Below are 20,141 nucleotides of genomic sequence, written 5' to 3'. Positions count from 1 at the left end.
TTTCCTGCTGCCCAGCTGTGGGTGTGGCAGCTCTGACAGGCCTTAGTTGCCTTTCAGCTCTTCCCAAGTTGTTTATTCGTTTAGTGGCTTCCAACTCTTCGTGACCTCATGGACCAGCCCACGCCACAGCTTCCTGTCGGTCGTCAACATCCCCAGCTCCCCCAGGGACGAGTCTGTCACCTCTAGAATATCATCCATCCATCTTGCCCTTGGTCGGCCCCTCTTCCTTTTCCCTTCCACTCTCCCTAGCATCAGCATCTTCTCCAGGGTGTCCTGTCTTCTCATTATGTGGCCAAAGTATTTCAGTTTGGCCTTTAATATCATTCCCTCAAGTGAGCAGTCTGGATTTATTTCCTGGAGGATGGACTGGTTTCATCTTCTTGCAGTCCAAGGCACTCTCAGAACTTTCCTCCAACACCACAGTTCCAAAGCATTGATCTTCCTGCTCTCAGCCTTCCTTATGGTCCCTCACCCCAAAGCCCAGTGAGCTGCTGTTCCTGTTTCCAGCTTCCCTCTGGAAGCTGATGGAAAAGAGGAACAGAAAAGGTATCCTTAGGGCCCTGAATGGACATTCCAGCCAGGATCACACACACACACACACACACACAATTTTTATCTCCTAAAATTAATTATCTCATGTATTTCACTGCACAGTTTAATAATTCTGCCTCCCTGCTTTGCAGGAATGGGGTGGCATTGCAGAATTAGAGGGAAGAACAGGATCTAGACTAAGTACTCCATTCCCTGTCCCTGACTTAGCTCTGAAGTGTACCACTCCATTCTATACATGAGCATATGGAGAGGCTTAACCCACATACCAGCCTCACTTTATGGCAAGGACTTTCAGGACATGTGCTTTATTCGCTTTTATGCTTTATTCTATTCACACCTGGATTGTCATCACCCTCCCTTCAGGTTTCATCCCCTGCAGTGGGGGATGATGGGCCATCAGACTAATGCCCTGGTCCAAAAGTTTTTCCCTCTTATGCAAAAATTGAAGCCTTCCTTTCTCTAGCTTTTTTCCCCTGCTAATGACTTCTTCTGCTAATGAGCTTCCTTCTTCTACAATCACCCACCATTGTTGTGCCAAGATAACCATAATGAGGACTGTGGTGGATGGGTGACCCTGATTTAAGTGGGGTCTCAGTTATGTCTCACCCCCCAAAAAATGAGGACCAGGAATCCCTCTCCCCCAAGGGCAACGTTTCAGAGCCAGTGAGTCTATGGTTGTGATTGTGATTGCTCCTTGCGGTTGGAATCTGCTGCAGAAGGAAGGTGTCCGAGGCCACATTCAGATCTTCTGTCCACCCTGTTGCACAGCCCCGATGGAGACGGACCTTGCCCCATATTTGAATTTCGACATATCCTGCCCTTTCCATGACTGATTCCTTCTCCCATTTTCCAGCCATCACTCTGCTGGGAGTGGTGACACTCACAATGACATATTTTTTCCACTCTCGCGGCAAGGCTGGGTTTTGGCCGAGCACACCTTAAAGGCTATCCCCAGGGGCGCTTGCGAGCCTCACCCCGCCACCGCCGTAGCGCTATAAAACTGTCCCCAGTGCTGATCCTGGCGCTACAAGGACTGCGCGGGGGGGGTGGGGGTGTCTACGACTCACCAGCGCGGAGACCGAGCCTCCGGCCGCCACCACCTGACCAGCAGCGACCCCTTTTCTTTCGGGAACAAGTCACCAGGGTGCCACCCCGGCAGGTCTGGGCGAGCGTGCGCGCAAGCCTCGCACCTGCGGGAGCGCCCCTGCTCCAGGCTGGAAGGCGGAGACAGCCCATGCTTGGCGCTCCCCGCCCGCCTGCCCAGCAGGAATCCCGAAACTTCCGCGCAAGGCGGGCGAGGTGCTCGGCGGGCGGCGCTTGGCCGTTCCGGAGAGGCCGCGAGCAGGCTCCTTCCCGGCCGGGTCACTTCTCCCCTCCGCGGACTCCGCTGTTCGGCGGCCACCAAGCCTTGGGGCTCCCGGCTCCGCCCCCTTCGCCGCCAGACGCCCTTACTCATTGGCCGCTCATCGCGGAGGCCGGCCCCCTTCCCCGGACCGCGATTGGCTGGCAGCGACTCCGGATCAATGTTTAAGCGACGGCGTGAGGTGACTCGGAGTCAGTCCGCCAGAGGCTCGGTTGCGGGTGGGATGGCGGCGGGCCGCTCGGCGACTGCGGCAGAGGCGGTGGCGCTGCCGGTGCGGCTGCTGCTGCCGCGTTTTCCTCCTCCTCCTCCTCCTCCTCCTCCCCCATCCAACTGTTGCTTCGGATTCGGGATCCACAGGCTTTCCCTCCCCGGATTTGAATGCGCTGGATTCGCTTGCCGCTCCGTGCCTGGGTGGGGTGACTCGTCCCCCAGTTCCCTCCGTGACGTTTAAACCAAAAAGGCCAAAGGGAGACGCGCCACGCACGCCTCGGCTGGCTCGAGAGGGCAGGACTCGCTCCCGGCGCGGGCAAAGCCTCGGACCCGTTTTCCTTGAACTAAGCGGCAGGCGGAGAAACTCTTCTCCCGACTCCGTCCAAACCGGGCCGAAATCGAAAAACGGGGCTCGCCGGGGAGGGGGAGGGGGGTGGGATCGATCGTGTGCCCCGCCTTCCGAATCGGGAGTTCCGCACGCCACGCTCAGCGACAAAAGGAGAGCGCAAACCTTTTCCAGCCCAACCGCTGCTGGAGATTCCCGGCAGCTTTGGGGGCGGGGGCGGGGGGTTGCTTCGTTTTTTTGGTCTCCCCCCTCAAGATCATAAAAGTGGATCTGCGACGCTGCCTGCTCCCCTTTTTTTCACTTAAAAGAATCACCTTCTTTCCTTCTCACTTGAGGCTTTTAACGCTTTACGGTTGTCTGTGTGCGGGCGTGCAAAGGTTAAGGTAGGAAAGCCGCTGCCCGTGCAAGGCGCGACACGAGGCGCTTTAAAACCCCCTCCCTTATTCCCCCCCCCCTTCGTTTTTGGACAGCTCCATCTGACTCGCCCAGTGGCTTGAAACACCTGCAGGTCTGGCTGCGGTTTGCATCTGCGGTGGCTTGCGGTTTATAGAGCCTGAATTCTAGTCCCTCCCCAGCACACCAAGGGAAGGCTTTATTCTTCAATAAAGGTCCCCCCACCCCCCAATCCCACCGCAGGCTGCCTTGAAAACCGAGAGCCGTCTCCCCACTCTGCACGTACCGAGAAAAGAAAAAAAAAACACCTTGCAGTTTCTACATTTATACCTTTTTTCCCCTTCTCTTCTCGCGTTCCGGGGGTGGGGGGGACAAGATATTTGAAAAATCCATTGGGAAGATGGGCGGCCGGGTTGAACATCCAGCCCTGTCTCCCCGAAGAGGACAAACAAAGTGGCCTTAGCGGAGAGGAGGCGAGGGAAGGAAGGGGAGAAGCGGGAAGCGCCGCTAGGCGAATGCAAAGGCGCGTTTCCCTTTTTGGAGAGCCTCCGTGCGCGCGTGTGTGCTGCCGCTCCGCCGCCCCCACCCCTCGCCCGCTCTCTTTTTTTAAATCTCTGCGCTCAGCCATGAGTTGCCTGTTGATTTCCTCTTGACTGGCAAGAAAGGGCGCGGGAGGCGAACAAACTGAAATTAAACCGCAGCGAGCCCAAAGCGCAAAGCACTCGCAGACACGCGCCAAGGCAGCAACAGAGGCGGCGGCGGCGGCGGCGAGAGCCGGGCGGGCAGGCGGGCGATGTGGTCGCGGCGGTGGCGGCGGCAGCGCCAACAGCAGCACCAGCACCAACACCAGCAAGAACGGCGGTGGAGGCGGCGGCGGCTCCCGGTCTCCCCGGCGGAGCCCCCCCGCTCGCTTGTGACGGGGCTGCCTTTTTAAATCGCTGTCGCCCCCTTCCCCGCCGCCCCTCCGCCCAGCGATCCGCTGCAAAGCCGGAGAAGGGCTGGCTCTGGATGGCGCTTCCTGCCCTCGCCATCTCACCCTACCGCTAGAATTTGATGTTCTTTCTTTTCTCCGCCCGGGAGAGAAGAGCCGGGAGGGAAAGCGGGGCTTTCGGAACTACAAATCCGGAGGGACTTGGACTGTTTTTGCCTCGAGGGGACCGGCCGTTTCCGGTTTCCTCTGCGGAGCCTTGGAACCGGCGGTCTCGGCGGCGGAGGCAGAGCGCGCGGGCAGCGAGCGAGAGGAACCGGCGAGAGCGGCAGGGCGAGCTCCTGATGGCAGGCGAGGAGCTGCGGCTGACCGCAGCAGCCAAACGGCGCGGTTAGCTCTCCGGAGGCAGCAAACGGCGCAGTGAAAACACACACACGCACACCCAAGACGCTGCGGAGCCGGAAAACGTCCCTTTCCCTCTTACCGTTCCTTGGATCCAGCCGGCAAGATTTGGCCCAGCGGCTCTGCGCCTTCCACCCCGCGACCCCCCGGCATCCCCCTTTCGGCGATTCTCTGGCTCCCGTCTCCAAGTCGGTTCGGATCAAGAACCCGCTGCCTTTAAGCCCTCATTCCCACGCAGAAAAACTCTGTCTCCTGCCCCCCCCCCTTTTTTTTTTTCTTTAAAGCTTCTGGTGGGGATCATTGGCACCATGCAAGTGATTTGATTTGATTTTTTTTTTTTTTTTTTGAAATCACTGCATTGAGAAGACGGGCTAAGCTTTCGCCCCTTTCGGTCCCCTCCAGGAGGAAGGGGTTTTGCATTTGCTCGTCCCTCCGCCTCGCTGAAGTTGGACGGAGCAAGGGGAAACTGCAGCACAGAGGAGGAGAGGAGGAGGAGGAGGAGGAGGAGGAGGAGGAGGAGGAGACGAGGATCGGGAGAAAAGACCCTTTTGCCTGGCCGCTGGCTGCAGCCTCGACCGCCCTTTGCCAGCGTCGTCCATGGTGGTGCCGGCGCCGAGCCGATCGTGCCGAGCAACAGGTTCGGGAACTTGAAGGGGGAGCGCGAGAGGAGGTGGAGGAGGACGCGGAGGGGCGCAACGATCCGGGGGAAAGGAGAGGCGCCAACGCGGCGGCGGACAGGCGGCTTAGTCCGCGCCGTCCGCGGGAATGTCCCTCTCCGCCTGGTGCTTCCTCCTCTGCTGGGCTCCTGCCCTGGCGTTGAGGAACCTGAACTACTCGGTGCCCGAGGAGCAAGGCGCCGGAACGGTGATCGGCAACATCGGCCGCGATGCCCGGCTGCAGCCCGGGGCCAGCGGCGGATCGCCGTCGGTGGAGCGCCCCCGCGGCGCTAAGGCCACCTTCCGCGTCTTGGAGAACTCGGCGCCCCACCTGCTCGACGTGGACGGCGAGAGCGGCTTGCTCTACACCAAGCAGCGGCTCGACCGGGAGGCGCTCTGCCGCCGGAGCTCCAAGTGCCAGCTCTCGCTCGAGGTCTTCGCCAACGACCAGGAGATCTGCATGATCAAGGTGGAGATCCAGGACCTCAACGACAACGCGCCCGCCTTCCCCTCCGACCAGGTCGACCTGGACATCTCCGAGAACGCAGCGCCGGGGACCCGCTTCCCGCTGGCCAGCGCGCACGATCCGGACGCGGGCGAGAACGGCCTGCGCACGTACTTGCTCACCCGCGACGACTATGGCCTCTTCGCCCTGGACGTGAAAGCCCGCGGCGACGGCACCAAGTTTCCCGAGCTGGTGGTGCAGAAGCCGCTGGATCGCGAGGAGCAGAGCCACCACACGCTGGTCCTAACGGCGCTCGACGGCGGCGACCCGCCCCGCTCTGGCACCGTCCAGCTCAACGTGCGCCTGATCGACTCCAACGACAACAGCCCGGTCTTCGAGGCGGCCTCCTACGTTGTGGAGCTTCCAGAAAACGTCCCTCTGGGCACGGCTCTCTTGGACCTCAACGCCACAGATGCTGATGAAGGCACCAACGGCCAGGTCCTCTATTCCTTCAGTGGCTACACGCCTGACCGGGTGCGGGAGCTCTTCAGCATTGACCCCCAGACCGGCCTGATCCGGGTCAAGGGCAACCTGGACTATGAGGAGGGGAATCTGGTTGAGATCGACGTCCAGGCCCGGGACCTGGGCCCCAATCCCATCCCCGCCCATTGCAAGGTCACCGTGCACCTCCTAGACCGCAATGACAATGCCCCCACCATTGGCTTTGTCTCCGTGCGCCAGGGGGCCCTGAGCGAGGCTGCCCCACCGGGCACCGTGATTGCCCTGGTGAGGGTCACAGACCGGGACTCCGGGAAGAATGGGCAGCTGCAGTGCAGAGTGCAGGGCAGCGATGGCAGTGGGGGGGATGGGGCGGTGCCCTTCACCTTGGAGGAGAACTATGACAACTTGTACACTGTGGTGACTGACAGGCCGTTGGACAGGGAGGTGCAGGACGAATACAATGTCACCATCTTGGCTCGAGATGGTGGCAACCCACCCCTTAACTCAACCAAGTCCTTCTCAGTCAGGATCCTCGATGAGAATGACAACCCACCACGTTTCAGCAAGAGCCTTTACGTACTGCAAGTGCCTGAGAACAACATCCCAGGAGAGTACCTGGGCTCCGTCTTGGCGAAGGACCCCGATCTGGGCCAAAACGGAACCGTCTCCTATTCCATTCTGCCGGGACATGTGGGGGATGTCTCCATTTACACCTATGTCTCTGTCAACCCCACCAATGGGGCCATCTACGCTTTGCGCAGCTTCAATTATGAGCAGACCAAACATTTTGAATTCCATGTGTTGGCCAAAGACTCTGGCTCTCCCCACCGGGAGAGCAATGCAACTGTCCGCGTCACTGTTCTGGATGTCAATGACAATGCTCCCCTTATTGTCTTGCCCGCCCTGATCAATGACACTGCTGAACTCCAGGTTCCCCGTAACGCTGGAGTGGGCTATCCTGTAGGCACCGTCCGTGCCATGGATAATGATTTTGGGGAAAGTGGACGCCTGACCTATGAGATTGTGGAAGGCAATGAGGAGCATCTCTTTGAGATGGACCCTACAAGTGGGGAGATCCGCACCCTTCACCCTTACTGGGAAGAGCTGAGTCCTGTGGCTGAACTAGTGGTGAAGGTCAGCGACCACGGAAAGCCCAGCCTTTCAGCAGTGGCCAAGCTCATTGTCCGGGCCTTGGCTGGACCCTTGCCTGAGGCAGGGGAGCCCCAAGTAAATGGGGAGCAGCACCGCCGGCCTCACTGGGACCTGTCGCTCCCCTTGATTGTTACCCTGAGCACTGTTTCCATCATCCTTCTGGCTGCCATGATCACCATTGCCGTGAAGTGCAAGCGTGAGAACAAGGACATCCGTACCTACAATTGCCGTATTGCTGAGTACAGCCACCCCCAGTTGGGTGGAGGGGGTGGGGCGGGAGGTGGGGGAGGGGGCAGCGGAGGGGGCAAGGGCAAGAAGAAGAAGATTAGCAAGAATGACATCATGCTGGTGCCCAGTGAAGGGGAGGACAGCCGGGGACCCCTCAATGTCATGAACGTGGTGAGCAGTCCTTCGTTGGCCACATCGCCTATGTATTTTGACTACCAGACTCGCCTGCCCCTTAGCTCGCCCAGGTCCGAGGTGATGTTCCTGAAGCCTGCTTCCAACAATCTGAGTGTACCACAAGGCCACGTGGGATGCCACACCAGCTTCACAGGGCAAGGGACTAACGTCAGTGAGGTTCCCCCAAGCCGGATGTCCATAATTCAGGTAGGAGACTTTTAGAAATAACCTGGAACTCCTTCACTACTCAGTTGCATTTTGTATCTGCAGTGACACCTGAGGAGAAGCGCCCCTCCAGGTGTTGACAGAGACGACTTGGTTCTGGGGTCCTAGCTAGGTTTAGGCCTCATTGTTTTCATAGTCCTTCTGTAGCAAGGTCAAGCATATCACATAGAAAATAGAGAGACAGCAAAGCATTGCAGCACTCTGAAAGTGGGACATGTCTGTAAGATGGACAACCAGGGTCAATCTAGTCTTTCGGGTTTGAAAATTGATCAGCCTGGGTGGGTTGTTTTTACAGGTTTCTCTGTCATGTGCCTTGAGGGAAGTAGAAAGACCATCATTCATTCCAAAGTGGAGGTGGTAGTTATTGCTTGAACATGGTTTATAATATTTGCAAGTGCTGTGTATGTAGCTCACTTTATGTGTATGTCAAAGTTCTATTTGCAAAACCTATATTTTTTAATGCTTCCACCCAGTTTAATCATATCCATAGATCATAAGTAGTTTTCTTTTGTATGTAAAATACATATCTCTTGGGACAATAGATCTCTGTTTTATCATGGGCAACAAATCCAAGCAGTACAAAAAAAAACAAACACCTTGCAACTTGATTTACTCAAGTATGGTATGACTATGATTCATCCAAAATTAAACACTGGATTTCTGCAGAAAAAGGTTAAAACATAAGTGCATACTAGCAAAACAATATCAACCTTCTGATTTCTTTCTTTTTTCCCTCTCTAAAGCAAAAAAATTGGGGTTAGACCTCTACATGCATGGACATTTGTCTCTTGCTTCCAAACTGCAACTTGAGTGGTGACTTGCATGTGTAAACAGATAGGCACAGACTGGACACCTGAGAAACAATTTTAATGTCAGCTGTTATTATCTCAGATGCAGTGCATTTCAGTGGAGCCTGCCCAATCATGCAGCTGCCAGTGATCAAAGTGCTCCAGACTTCAAGTGGAAAAGAATCCAGTGATGCAAAAAAATGTATAAACTCCCGCTGAAATGGTTTGTTTGCTTATTCTGCAATCATGCTGAAAATACAATGCCTTACTTGCAACCGATGCTTGAAGACTGTGTACTGCCATGATTTAGCCCAGCCAAGCATCTGAAAATCCTAGAGAGATTGAAGCGCACACCTAAGCTTTGACTAAAATGGAAGAAACCGAAACAGACTGAGCTTTACAGGTTGCTTGTAAAGCAAGGTGAAATATTGCATGCAGAGTAATGCATTATTTTCCTAAGGGGGAGAGGGCGAAGTACCAGTCACTTGAACTAAAAAAAGGAGGTGATGTTACCCCCTGAGGCCCTATCTATTTCATAGCTGTGCTTCTGATTGTGTAGGGCTGTTGCACAGAAATGGGCTGTAGAATGCAGCTTCCCAATAGGCAAGAAAAGATGGAGTAGATTTTAAGCTGAATGAGTTTGATTTGCTACTTTACTGTGTTCAGGAAACCTGTGAAAAATCTGGTCCCCACCCAGTCTGAAATTTGAAGTGGTCCCATTGAGAATCCTACCCATTGTGTAGATTGGATCCAAGTCCTATACTGTAGACTGTAGTACACACTGACCGATATATAGTATAACAGAACTTGATCTATGTATGTTTGTATTTCTTTGTATGTAGCAGACATGCTATGATAATGTTCGTATCAAAATATTCTGCAGGGCAAGCTCTAAGACAATGGCTGCTGAACACACTGCCAACGTCATATGCCTTGTCCGGCACTCTTCTAATATGATCTATTGAGTCACAGGGGAATGACTGGAGTGTATCAAAAGTCACACAAATTCATTTTATGTTCTAAACATAATGGGGGGAAGTGCCTATCTTGCTCCAGGTGCATTTCAAGGGAAGTTATGAAGGAGCTGAGTTTTTCATCCAGCAGAATTCCATGTGCACCAGTTCCATGTTTACCCTTGTTCCTGCCCCCCCCCTTTTTTTCATGCTTGCTAGGAAGTAAACCCCATTGATAATAGCAAAGAGAGTTATTTTTGAGTGAACATGCATGCAATTGACTTTGGAAAATCTCTTCTGCAGCCTTCAGTTCCATGTTAAGGAATCTTCTGGCTTACTCTTGAGTAACTAAGATGCAGCAGAGGGACTCCTTGCCCAGTGGGATCCCTAAATGCTTGAAGGCCATTGCCTTGATCTCATGCGTTTTGAGCTTGTAGAATCATGCACTTATAGAGCTGAATAGTTCATTCCTATGGGAAACAGTAAGTTGTACTACTAGGAAGCAATGAATCCATGAAGGCAAACTTTTGCTACAATGTCCTCCAGTGAACGTGATCTCTTTCCTCTTTAATTTCTCCTATGGCCCAGTCTTGCAAAATGTTTGGCCTTTACTTACCGTGACTTCCACTTCCAAAAGTGTTTTGCTATCCATAATTGTCCAGGGAAGGATACGGATCTCCTGAACATCTGAACTGTTTCCTCTCTTGGAAGATATCTCTGCTAGCTTTGCCACCTGCCCTGGGAACTTTAATGTCTTGCAGCTTACTGGAAAACTTGATCCCATTGCTGCTTTTGAAATACACATTACTGGCTTCTTTACAGAAAACCAGGACAGTCCTCTTTTTCTTTGGCTCGGGCCGAAAAACATCTTGGCCATCTTTTTGGACAGGAGGATTTATATGGGAAGCTTGGAACCAGACATTTCCATCGCTGAAGCCAAAAGAATTATGCCTTTTAATATCTGTCCATTGCTATGCAAGATCCCTGTGATTTATTTTTTTTTTCTTCAACCCTCTATTGAGTTTCATTCTAGAAACTGTTTCATGTTAGGCTTATCATGAATAGGCGTTGCTATCAATTAGAAGAGCTGAGCAATACTCAACATCTGAAATTGATTTTAAGAAAAAGTGACAGTTGGAGGAAGAACATTAAGCTAGGACAGAACTGAAGGTAATTTGATTTATAGCTCATGCATTTAAAATGGATACTTTTTACCCCTGTGTCACTTGTTTAAATAATGTCTTTCTTAAAGAGGTAAAATGAAGAAGCCAGAATGTCAAACTACCCTCCACAACTTTCCTTCCCAGGAAAGACCATTGGATCCAGTGTAATAATTACTGAAACTGAATTTTATTTTGCTGAAGTACTGTAATACCTATCTAGAACAAATAATATATGTATTGGCAATATTGAGTCATTAAAGAGTTTTAATGTAGTATTAAGTCCCAGTTGGTAAGCTTTTTTAGAACAGTGTTTACTGCATTATACCTTCTTCTTCTTGTCCTGATATTTATATAAATCAAAAGAGAAATTTACTCCCTCAAAAAGGCATTCTGTAGTTTCTGTTAAGCTCTTAAGGTGATAGCCATGGATGGGAAATCAATGTACTATCTAATTACATCTATGAGGTGTACAAAATCTGTAACAATGTTGTGACAAAGGTGATTAAAAAGTAAGAGAATTCACTAAACAGATTAGAATGATTGAATCCTAGTTTTATTTTGTTTGTGGGTTATTCTTATTTTTTAAGTGGAAAGAATCTTGGAGGATATCTTAAATTTGCAGATCCAGCATCTTTATCTTTGGTGGATGGCCTTCACTTCCAGTGATAGTCACCATTTTATTTTATTTTATTTATTTAATGACAAGGGATTGAGAAAAAAATGCAACTTCTACTACTTTTTGTTTTGATATGGAAATATTCTGCTGAGAAAATTTATCTTGCCCAGCTTTTCATGCAAACATTCCCAACTTCTAGCATGCCCAGAGTATGGAACGAGTCCTGCACGAAATTCTACAGAGTAATTACAAATCTGTGGAAAATAATAGAAAGCCCTTACTAAAGATGTACAGCTTATGGTGTGCATCCCCCCCACATCCCAAAATCTGTTCGAACATTCCTTGCAGGTTTCCAAAAGTTGCTACCCAATTGTAATTTGTTTTTAACATGGCAAAAGGAAAAGAAATAGTGAAATGCATCTGTGGTCATATTAATCATATTTAATTTTGATTAAATGTAAATGAAATCAAATGTACTCTTTGTCCTAACCTCACTTTTTAGACATTACTCAAAGGCCAAGTACACTTTGGGGTGAGGGTCAGTACACTGCTGCTGCAAAGGGTAGCTACATATGCCTATGGTTTGACCAGCCTGAAGACAGCCACCAGTGGTCCTATCTTCCTGTTGTGTTAAAGCATTTTGGGTAAAGCTATGATGGGTAAAAGAGGCCAGCAGTCCATGTTACAAGAGGTAAAGACTTCAGTCAGCTTAAATACAGAACCATAGGGAGCCCATTCAGTCCATCAAGCCCAATAGCCTTTAGACTTAGCTAGTATCCAGTTTAAAATAATCTCTGATTGAAGACCTTATGAGTATCAGTGGAAATTGGTTCCACTGTTGAACTGGTCTTACTGATAGGAACTTTTTCCACCTAATATTGGTCAGAATTTACCTTTCTTTCCTTAAATTCATTACTCCATGCCCTGCATTCTGGAGAGTCAGTTTTGATCCTCCTTGGTGTATATTTGAAGAACGCTCTCATAACCCTCCTCAGTTTTCTTTCCTTCAATCTAAACGTGGGCAACTCCTTCAATCTCTTGTTGCAGAACAGTTTTAGTTTCCTGATCATCCTTGTTGCTTGTCTCATAACCTGTTTGAGGTTCTCTGAATTCTTCTGAAAATGTGAGTTGCACAGCTGAACAGAGGACTCAAGTGGGCTTTGACCAAAGAAGAATAGAATGGAACAATTATTTCCTCTGATTTGGATGTCGCATCTCCCTCCTCACTCTTCATCTTATGTCCTTAACAAGCTAGTGTGCCTCAAGGTGTCCTTTGATACAGTAACATTGGCGTATTCACCATTTCTCAGCTTTTTCCTATTGTTGCCAAGATTTTGCTTTCCTAGGATGAGGTTGCATTATAAAGTGTGCCACTTTGCTAATCTGTAGATAGTAGAGAATTTTGTGGACTAAATCCCTTCAGATGGCAGATGAGAACAGTTCATGATTGCCTGCATAAACCGGGTAAACACTTGGGCTTAGCTGTTGGCTGGATTCAGGTGACACACTACATCATAGTAAACTACATTTTAGTGTAGTGTGTTTTGCAGCTCCAATAATTAGCTTATGGGTAAAGTAGTTTACAGAGGCACCTGCAGGATTGGAAGCTTTCATCAAATGATCAGTGCAGCTTTGCAGCACCATACACCAACTCTGTCCCTTACTTACATGCATGCAAAGCCACAACACACATGGAAGGGGGGCAGAGCTTGTGTTGTATAATCTTATTTCTGTTTTTCTCTCACACACATACACATCCTTAATCCTTCTGCTAGCTTCTGATGTAAAGGTAGGAAAAGTGGTTAATCACGAGACCCTGTGAACCAAGGTGTCATGCAAACGATGCCGTTCTGTATCCAACCATGGTTTGTAGGTTAGGCCATGGTTGTAAGGGTTTTACATTCTGCAGAACCATAAATTCTAGTTTACAAATCACAGTCACTGAGTTTGTACAATGTGTGATCCAAAACTAGACAAACTAGAAGGGAAAATACTCTGTGAGACAGGCAGGGGGTCAGCTTTCTTGCACCAGAAAACAGATCGTATTGGATTTTTCTGTGCAGAAAGAAGATCTTTTTTTCTCTCTCCATTTGAAAAATATCCTGAGAATTTTACTAGAATATCTGAAGTACTATGAGTGCATTTGGTGATAATATTGTGAAGGCAACTTGCAGTACATACTGTGACACTGCAAACAACCCAACTGTTAAAGCACTTAAAATAGTGTGCGAGAGTGTGCGCATACACAAACACATACATTTATAGATAACTAGCCTTCAAAACAAAATGCTTTTTGGTTGCTCGACAGGAAAGTTCTGCCCGTAAAAATCTGCAATGGTTACTTTTCTTGAACTTTGGCCTAACTGTAGACTGCATCTCTGCACCCCAAGGTTCCTAGAAAAGTTACCATATTTTAAGAAATAAAACTTGACTGTTGAGGGGTGTTCTGATCCACAGAAATTTAAGTGCTAACAAGTATGTCAAAGGACTGATCAGCTTGTATGCCTGTTGGAGTTCATGTAATTGCCTGATGTGCTAAGAAAGTGGGATTCAGGATAGTCCCATCTTGCACATGCTAGGAAGGAGTAGTATGGAGAAAATGTTTCAACTCATCCTTTCTTTGAGCATACAGCATCTTAAAATTTGTGTTTAGCTACCTTGGAGTACAGCCAGTTTGGTGTAGTGGTTAAGGCACTGGGCTAGCAGGAATTCTAGTCCCAATTTAGGCAGGAAGCCACCTGGGTGACCTTGGGCCAGTCCCTCTTTCTCAGCCCTAGGAAGGAGGCAATGGCAAACCACTTCCAAAAAACCTTGCCAAGAAAACTGCAGGGATTTGTCCAGAAAGTCTCCGAGAATTGGGCACGATTGAATGGATTAAAAAAAAAAAAAGCACCTTAGAAGAGCTGAGTGGAGTAGGCTGAGAAAATAAAAGTAGTTGGAGCTTCCCTTTACTTCTCATAAACATATCACCTGATGAGCGTAGAAACCAATTTTAAAACCTGTAGCAGGTGGTGGCATAAACAGAAGATGGCTTGTCTAATCTACCATGTGTTTACTCAGAATTAAACCCTAATAATTTCAATGGGATTTTCTCCCATAAGATTGAATGAGATCATAGCCTTACTACTTTTCCTCCTGAAAAAACAGTTTTCAATACTTTCTCCTGCACAATAAGCTGTCTGTTCAAAGACAAAAAAATGGAAACTAAAAGCAGCTTTTTAGAATTATGTCAGCGGGTTTTCAATTGGTACGCTTTTCCCCTTAGCCATGGGAATATTGTGTTGCTACACCTACTTGGAGTTATACTGAAAATGGTTTCTAATTAAGCAAGCATAAGCTACCATTTGGAGCAAGGGGATACCATGTTGTGGTTGCAGAAATCCTGCTAGTTACTTGATGGCAGCAAAGAACACAAGGAAACCCCAGCTCTCTGCTGCCACCAAAGGCCATTCAGGTCTTTGCTTGAAGATCTGCTGACTGTACATCTAAACCAGAGTTGATGCTATGGGCAGATCATCAAGCTTTGGTTGTGGTTAGTTGAAAGTGCAACCAAATGTTCTGTTTCTTTTCTACACCAGTGTGTGCCTGGAGGAGATGCATTCATGCAATACTGAACTGTTGTTTAGTTTCTCATTTAAACCCAGAGTTTATATGTGATTTGGGACCACCACATGATACCAAACTATAAATTAAACACCTGCACTGAGTTTGTACAACACATTTAATTAAAATGTGGCTGGCTTGTTTGTAATTTAGCATATTCTGCAAACACAGTGATTGTGCCAACAGTATCTAGCTTTAATCTACAGCATGCATGGACTTGGGGTTGAGAAATTTCCAGCATTTGCTGTCACAAAAGTGACATCTCTGTAGGTCATACCTAGTGGCTGACTAATGGAGTGAATAAGGCATGTAGTGTTACAAGCTTGGCATGCTTGATGGAGTTTTGAGACAAGTCTCCCTTAACCTCCCCTTGAGATTTTTTGTCAAATGATTTTGTGGGGTGTTATTGATGGGAGGTATAGTCTGACTTTGCTTATGTGAGGCATCTGAGGCCAACCAGGTTGGGCAACCATCAGAAGAAATGCCAGCTGTATCCTGGTTAGGATCATCTATCACCCTGAGCCAGCAAGTGGTTGGTTCTGTGGAACCCAGGCACTTGGAGTTTATGTATTCCGTCAACCTAAGATAAATGAGTAGGGCTCTGAACCCTACCTATTGGACTAGAACTTGGTTTGCATGTTTCACTAGACACTGTTTTGTTTAACTATGGTTTTCTGAATAAGCCACAATTCACAGTTTGTATAATACACCCGGACGTCTGAGCCAACATAACTTTGTAAAACAAAACCAGCAACATTATGGCTGATGTGTGAAAAAGGCATACACTGGGCTCACTTTCAGGAGAGAGGATAACTCAGCTGTTCTTTCTTTCAACTGCTGTCTCTGGTTTTCCAGTTTCCAGAGATGATGGCAAAGAGATGAAGGCTTCTGGCTATCTTTACTGCCATCTAGTGGTCATGCAGATTTTTGCAGCCTATGTAGGGTAGCCCCAGCTCTTAGGGACATCCTTATCCTTTTCCTGTCTTTCTGTTGCATTTTTAGGAACTGTCTCTCCTACAAAAATGAAGCTACTCTGTCTTCATGCAGTTAAAAATAAAAACACCTTTACCTACTAAATTTTTGCCTGTAGTCTTAAAGCAGGGCTGAACAACCATTGGCTACTTGGGACCTCTTTGGGGGGCAGAAGAGCCACAGATTGGGAGGGCACAGTGGGTGGGGCTGTTTTTTCCTTGAGTTATTTTAGTGGGAGTTGGAGATTTTCTTGCCATCATCCATCCAGTTTATTATAGGAGTTACACTTCAGTTTTAACGTATCTCCTGTCTTGAAATGGTGAACAACCATGTTACTGGGTTTTGGCTATAATGGTTTGAGTGAAAGTTGGGGGACCAAAGAGAGATCTCAGAGGTCCAGGGCTGGTGGGAGCAGTGTGTGGCAGTGTAAACAGGTATGCATTTTTGCCTTGTTATAATAGAATTTAGGGTTGGGTAGTTAATGGATCGACCGCAGAGTCAGAAGAGCAGAATAAAATACTTTCTTAACAAGAACTGAAGGGTGACATGGCTTAGACAATTTTCTGAAAGAGTTGAGCAAAAGACATAGTGAAGCGTGAATGCACAGTCTTTGGGGGAAAAGAGTTGCTTGCCCATAAGCCAGCTTTGGGAAGACAGTCCTGGTTTACATGGAGTTTAGTCATTTAAGTAAGACAAAAGACATTTGTTCTGTTAGTTTCAGATGCAAGCACACTTGAATGCAAATCAGAAGGGGGAAAAAAGCAACTTGTGTGGATAACGGCAGCAATTTCGTGCTAACAGGAAACAGTTCTTTTTCGTTCTTTCTTTTTTTTAAACTTCTGGCAAACAAGCCATGCTTTCTTTTTTCCACGTTTCCAAAAGAGATGAAAGAATTGATGGATAAAGGGAAAAGAGCAACTACAGGTTCTTTTAAGCAACACGACAAAGTGGCATTGAAAACTATCTACATATGCAAGTTGTGTTGAGGATCACAGAGAATATTTATGATTGGGCTTGTGGTAGGATGGGGAAAGATTTGTCAATAGAGCAGGAGGGATGATGGTATAAGAGGTGTGTGGCTGCAGCTTGTTATTGAACTGTGACAACAAAAAAGCCCATTTTGCAAGGAGTACTCAAGCTGAGAGTCACCATGGTTTACTGCAGTAAGCAGTCCTGTAACTTTTGAAGATAAACTACAGATCATTCGTAATACTTCCAGGCACCTGATGTTTACGATGTGCCAACAGATTACTGTCAAATCCCAATGCAACCTAATCACCAGGTGTCTCTAGTAGCATCTGAGAAAAGAAAAGATTTCAAGGGGGAAGAAAAACCCCTTAAGCTACATCCATGCTGTTCTACTGTGTAATATTGTTCCATTGCTTGCTTTTTAAAACTTTGCTGCATCTACTTTGAGAAATCCCAACTGAGCGTACAGGTGGTGTGAAGGGAAAAGAGAAGATGGAGGAGGAGGTGTTAAAGCACCTGAAAATCCAGGAGTAAAAAAGCAAGCTTTCTTACTCATGTTTTTATCCTTAACCCATGTGAGCATATTCTGTTATCTGTTGTTAATGGTGGTTGCTGTCAGACTGAGTCACTTGGCTTACAAGCCTCTATTTTTGGAAGGAAAAGGGGGGAAAAAAATCTGAGGCTGCAGTCTTCAGAGTACAGATTTTTTTGAGAAGTGCAATGGAGAGAAGCCATGGGGATTTTCACCTTCATAAGTGTGCCCAGGAGATCTGTGGTTTTACTGTGGAGAAGCCCCACCAAAGATTGTCAGCCAGTTCTGGGATTAATGGGAAAGCTTGACATCTGCAAGGACCAAGGTAGAGATTATGCTAGAGGAATTTCACCAAGATCACCATACTTTTTCACTGCAACCTTGAGGCATGAGAAATCTGTTCTAGAGTTCTGTAAATGTACTCCTGTGATTTTTTTTTTTTCATTGAATTTAATAAGGATGGAGACCTCCAAGGCCTGAATGAATAGTGGCAATGGGTTTGCTCTAGCATCTTGGCAATCCATGATTAGTGGGTGATCAAGAATGACACTATATTTGATAAGGTCCATAAGAAGAGGCTGAAGGCTGCCCCCCTTGATATTATTTATCTATGTACGGATTAAATTTATAAGGCCATCCTGCTCCATACCAACTCTGGATAACATACAATAATAACATGGTCACTAAAAATGCAAGTATGTCATAATCATGGCTTAGCTCTTCTCAGCATTCCAAGGATTTAACCAGGGCAAAGGCATGGAAAACATTTTGTGGTTGAAATGTTCATCTCTTGAAATAGATTATTCAAGGGTACTCTAAGCAGCCTGGCTTGAAAGAGTCCCTTCCAAATGAACCACAAATTAATTCACCCCAAAATTCCCATCTACCCAAAGGGTAAGCAACATCGTGCCCACCAAATGTTTTGGACTCCAAGTCTCCTATTTGCCTTCATTGGCCATACTGGCAAAGCTGGTGGTCACTGAAGTCCAACAGCCTGCCCTGCCAACTTCCACTACAATGTACAATGGGTTCAGATTTTGGCCTAAGCCACAGCTTGTCCTCAACAGGTCTTGTTGAAGTGGACTTCCTTATACCCATGTTCATACTTGTGTTAAGCAAAACCCAGCTCAAATACTCAGCTCAGGCTCTGTCCCTCTTTTGCATAGGAGAGGCAGTCAAAGAAAAGAAAGGTAGAGACTTCTTTAGTTGAGCTAGACACTTGGTGACTTCATGGACATATCCATGTAGTTTTCTGGGTGACTGTTCAGAAGTGATTTGTCTTTATCTTCTTCCACAATTTTTTTGATGTTCTAATCAAACCTACAGCACTGGGATCTCTTGTGGCCTCCCCTCCAAGTTCTAACGAGGCCTCATTCTGCTTCTTTTATGAGCCCAGAGAGCCCAGAGAGAGTTATCCAGCTGCTGCCACCCGCAGAACTTCAATTTTAGACGAGTTTCCTTTTATAGAAATAGCAAAGAATCTGTAGCTGCTACTAAGCAAATTTAGCACATCAAGATTTGATTGGGGCACTTCCTGGAGTCCAGCTTCTGCCCACCACAATATTGAGAAGCCTCAAATTTTCAAGTGAAGTTCAAAACACTACAAAGACTTCTCCATGTTGTCAGGGTGTTGTTGTTGTTTATTCATTCAGTTGCTTCCGACTCTTCGTGACTTCATGGACCAGCCACGCCAGAGCTTCCTGTCGGTCGTCAACCCCCCAGCTCCCCCAGGGACGAGTCCGTCACCTCTAGAATATCAGTTGTCAGGGTATTAATGCATTAATATATGTCAGTTCTGATTGTTATTTTAATGGGAATAATATCAGTAGGACCCAGTCAGGATCAGGGCTACGATACCGCAGAGCCAGGTTAGATCCTTTCCTCTCTATACATTGGGTGCTAAAATTGTTCCCTGTGGCACTTTTTAAGTTTTTGGGATTGCAGAGAGCAATAAGAAACAAGAACAAGCACACTTCTCTTGGGAGGAAATCTGCACTGCTTATGTGCAGAAGATCAAGGGCTGACCTTCTCTGCAATCCCAAACATTTAAAATCCAACCAACCAAACTTGTCCTTTAAGCCCGCAGATGACCCATTTGCTTTTTCGGTTCCTGCCAAGCACCCAAACCAACAGACTTATCAAATGCCGAAGAACTGCTGTAGACTTCAGGTAGACACTGGTTTTGCTCCATGGCCACAAATTGTGCTCTGAGTTGGAGGCATACAGCTCATTTTGTTAAAATGATGAAACCCTTGTGTGCATGCACAAAAGAGGCAGAGGCAGCGCCACAATGGCACAATGTTCGTGATGTTATTTGCCACCTTCCTTCCCCTCTGCTGATGTCATTGTTTTGAATTAATTTTCTCTTCTAGTCCTTATTTACAATCACAGCCATAAACAGAATCATCCTTTTAATGAACAGAAGCAGTGTGGATTCACTTTAACTTCTGCTTTTCTCCCATGGAAAAGTTTGCTTTTCTAGATTCTTGAAAACTGGCATGGTCCCCATGTCTAGAAAGACATGCTTCATTTTTTACAATCCTATGGTATCCCCTGGTGATAGATTTTTAGTCTGTAGTTTTAAATCCAAAGGACCACAGATGTTTTTTAGGTGAGGGCATGGGTCTGGTCTTGCTCTCTGCTGTCCCTTTTGCTTGATCTTTTTCTTTGGAATTGAGGGGAGGTTTAAAAATAATTCTGGGAAGGTGTTCAAGGTGGAAAAGTAAACTTTAATAGCTCTTTAGCACCGTTCTTATGTTATAGATGTATATGAAGCTTAGTTTCTGCTGCTCATAATATGCCAACTCTATTTAGCAGAGCTGTGCAAACATCAACAATAATTAGGAAAAAGTGCTTCAGACCTTGTGCAAGCTTAAAAAAAAAAAGCTTGCAGGTGCTTTTTGGAAGCCTCAAAGCAGTTGTCATTTTTTGAGGCTCTCACCAGAGTCTGAAAAACAACAAGCAGCAGAG

At 47.6% G+C, this 20,141-nt stretch overlaps 1 protein-coding gene across 3 annotated transcripts in view; it reads left to right on the top strand.

Annotated features, from left to right (window-relative positions):
• Positions 1 to 4,706: 4,706 nt before the first annotated feature.
• PCDH17 (protocadherin 17) overlaps positions 4,707 to 20,141 on the top strand; it is a 141,763-nt gene continuing 126,328 nt past the window's right edge. For all 3 annotated transcript variants that reach the window (XM_063304552.1, XM_063304551.1, XM_063304553.1), the window contains exon 1: positions 4,707 to 7,557. In XM_063304552.1, the coding sequence (XP_063160622.1) occupies positions 4,960 to 7,557 (2,598 nt within the window). In that variant the 5' untranslated portion in view covers positions 4,707 to 4,959. The remainder of the gene's footprint in view (positions 7,558 to 20,141) is intronic.

Source organism: Candoia aspera, chromosome 5 (genome assembly GCF_035149785.1).
Source record: "Candoia aspera isolate rCanAsp1 chromosome 5, rCanAsp1.hap2, whole genome shotgun sequence".
Lineage (NCBI taxonomy): Eukaryota > Metazoa > Chordata > Lepidosauria > Squamata > Boidae > Candoia > Candoia aspera.
Note: the sequence above shows the minus strand (reverse complement) of the source record. Positions and strands in the feature narration are given on the sequence as shown.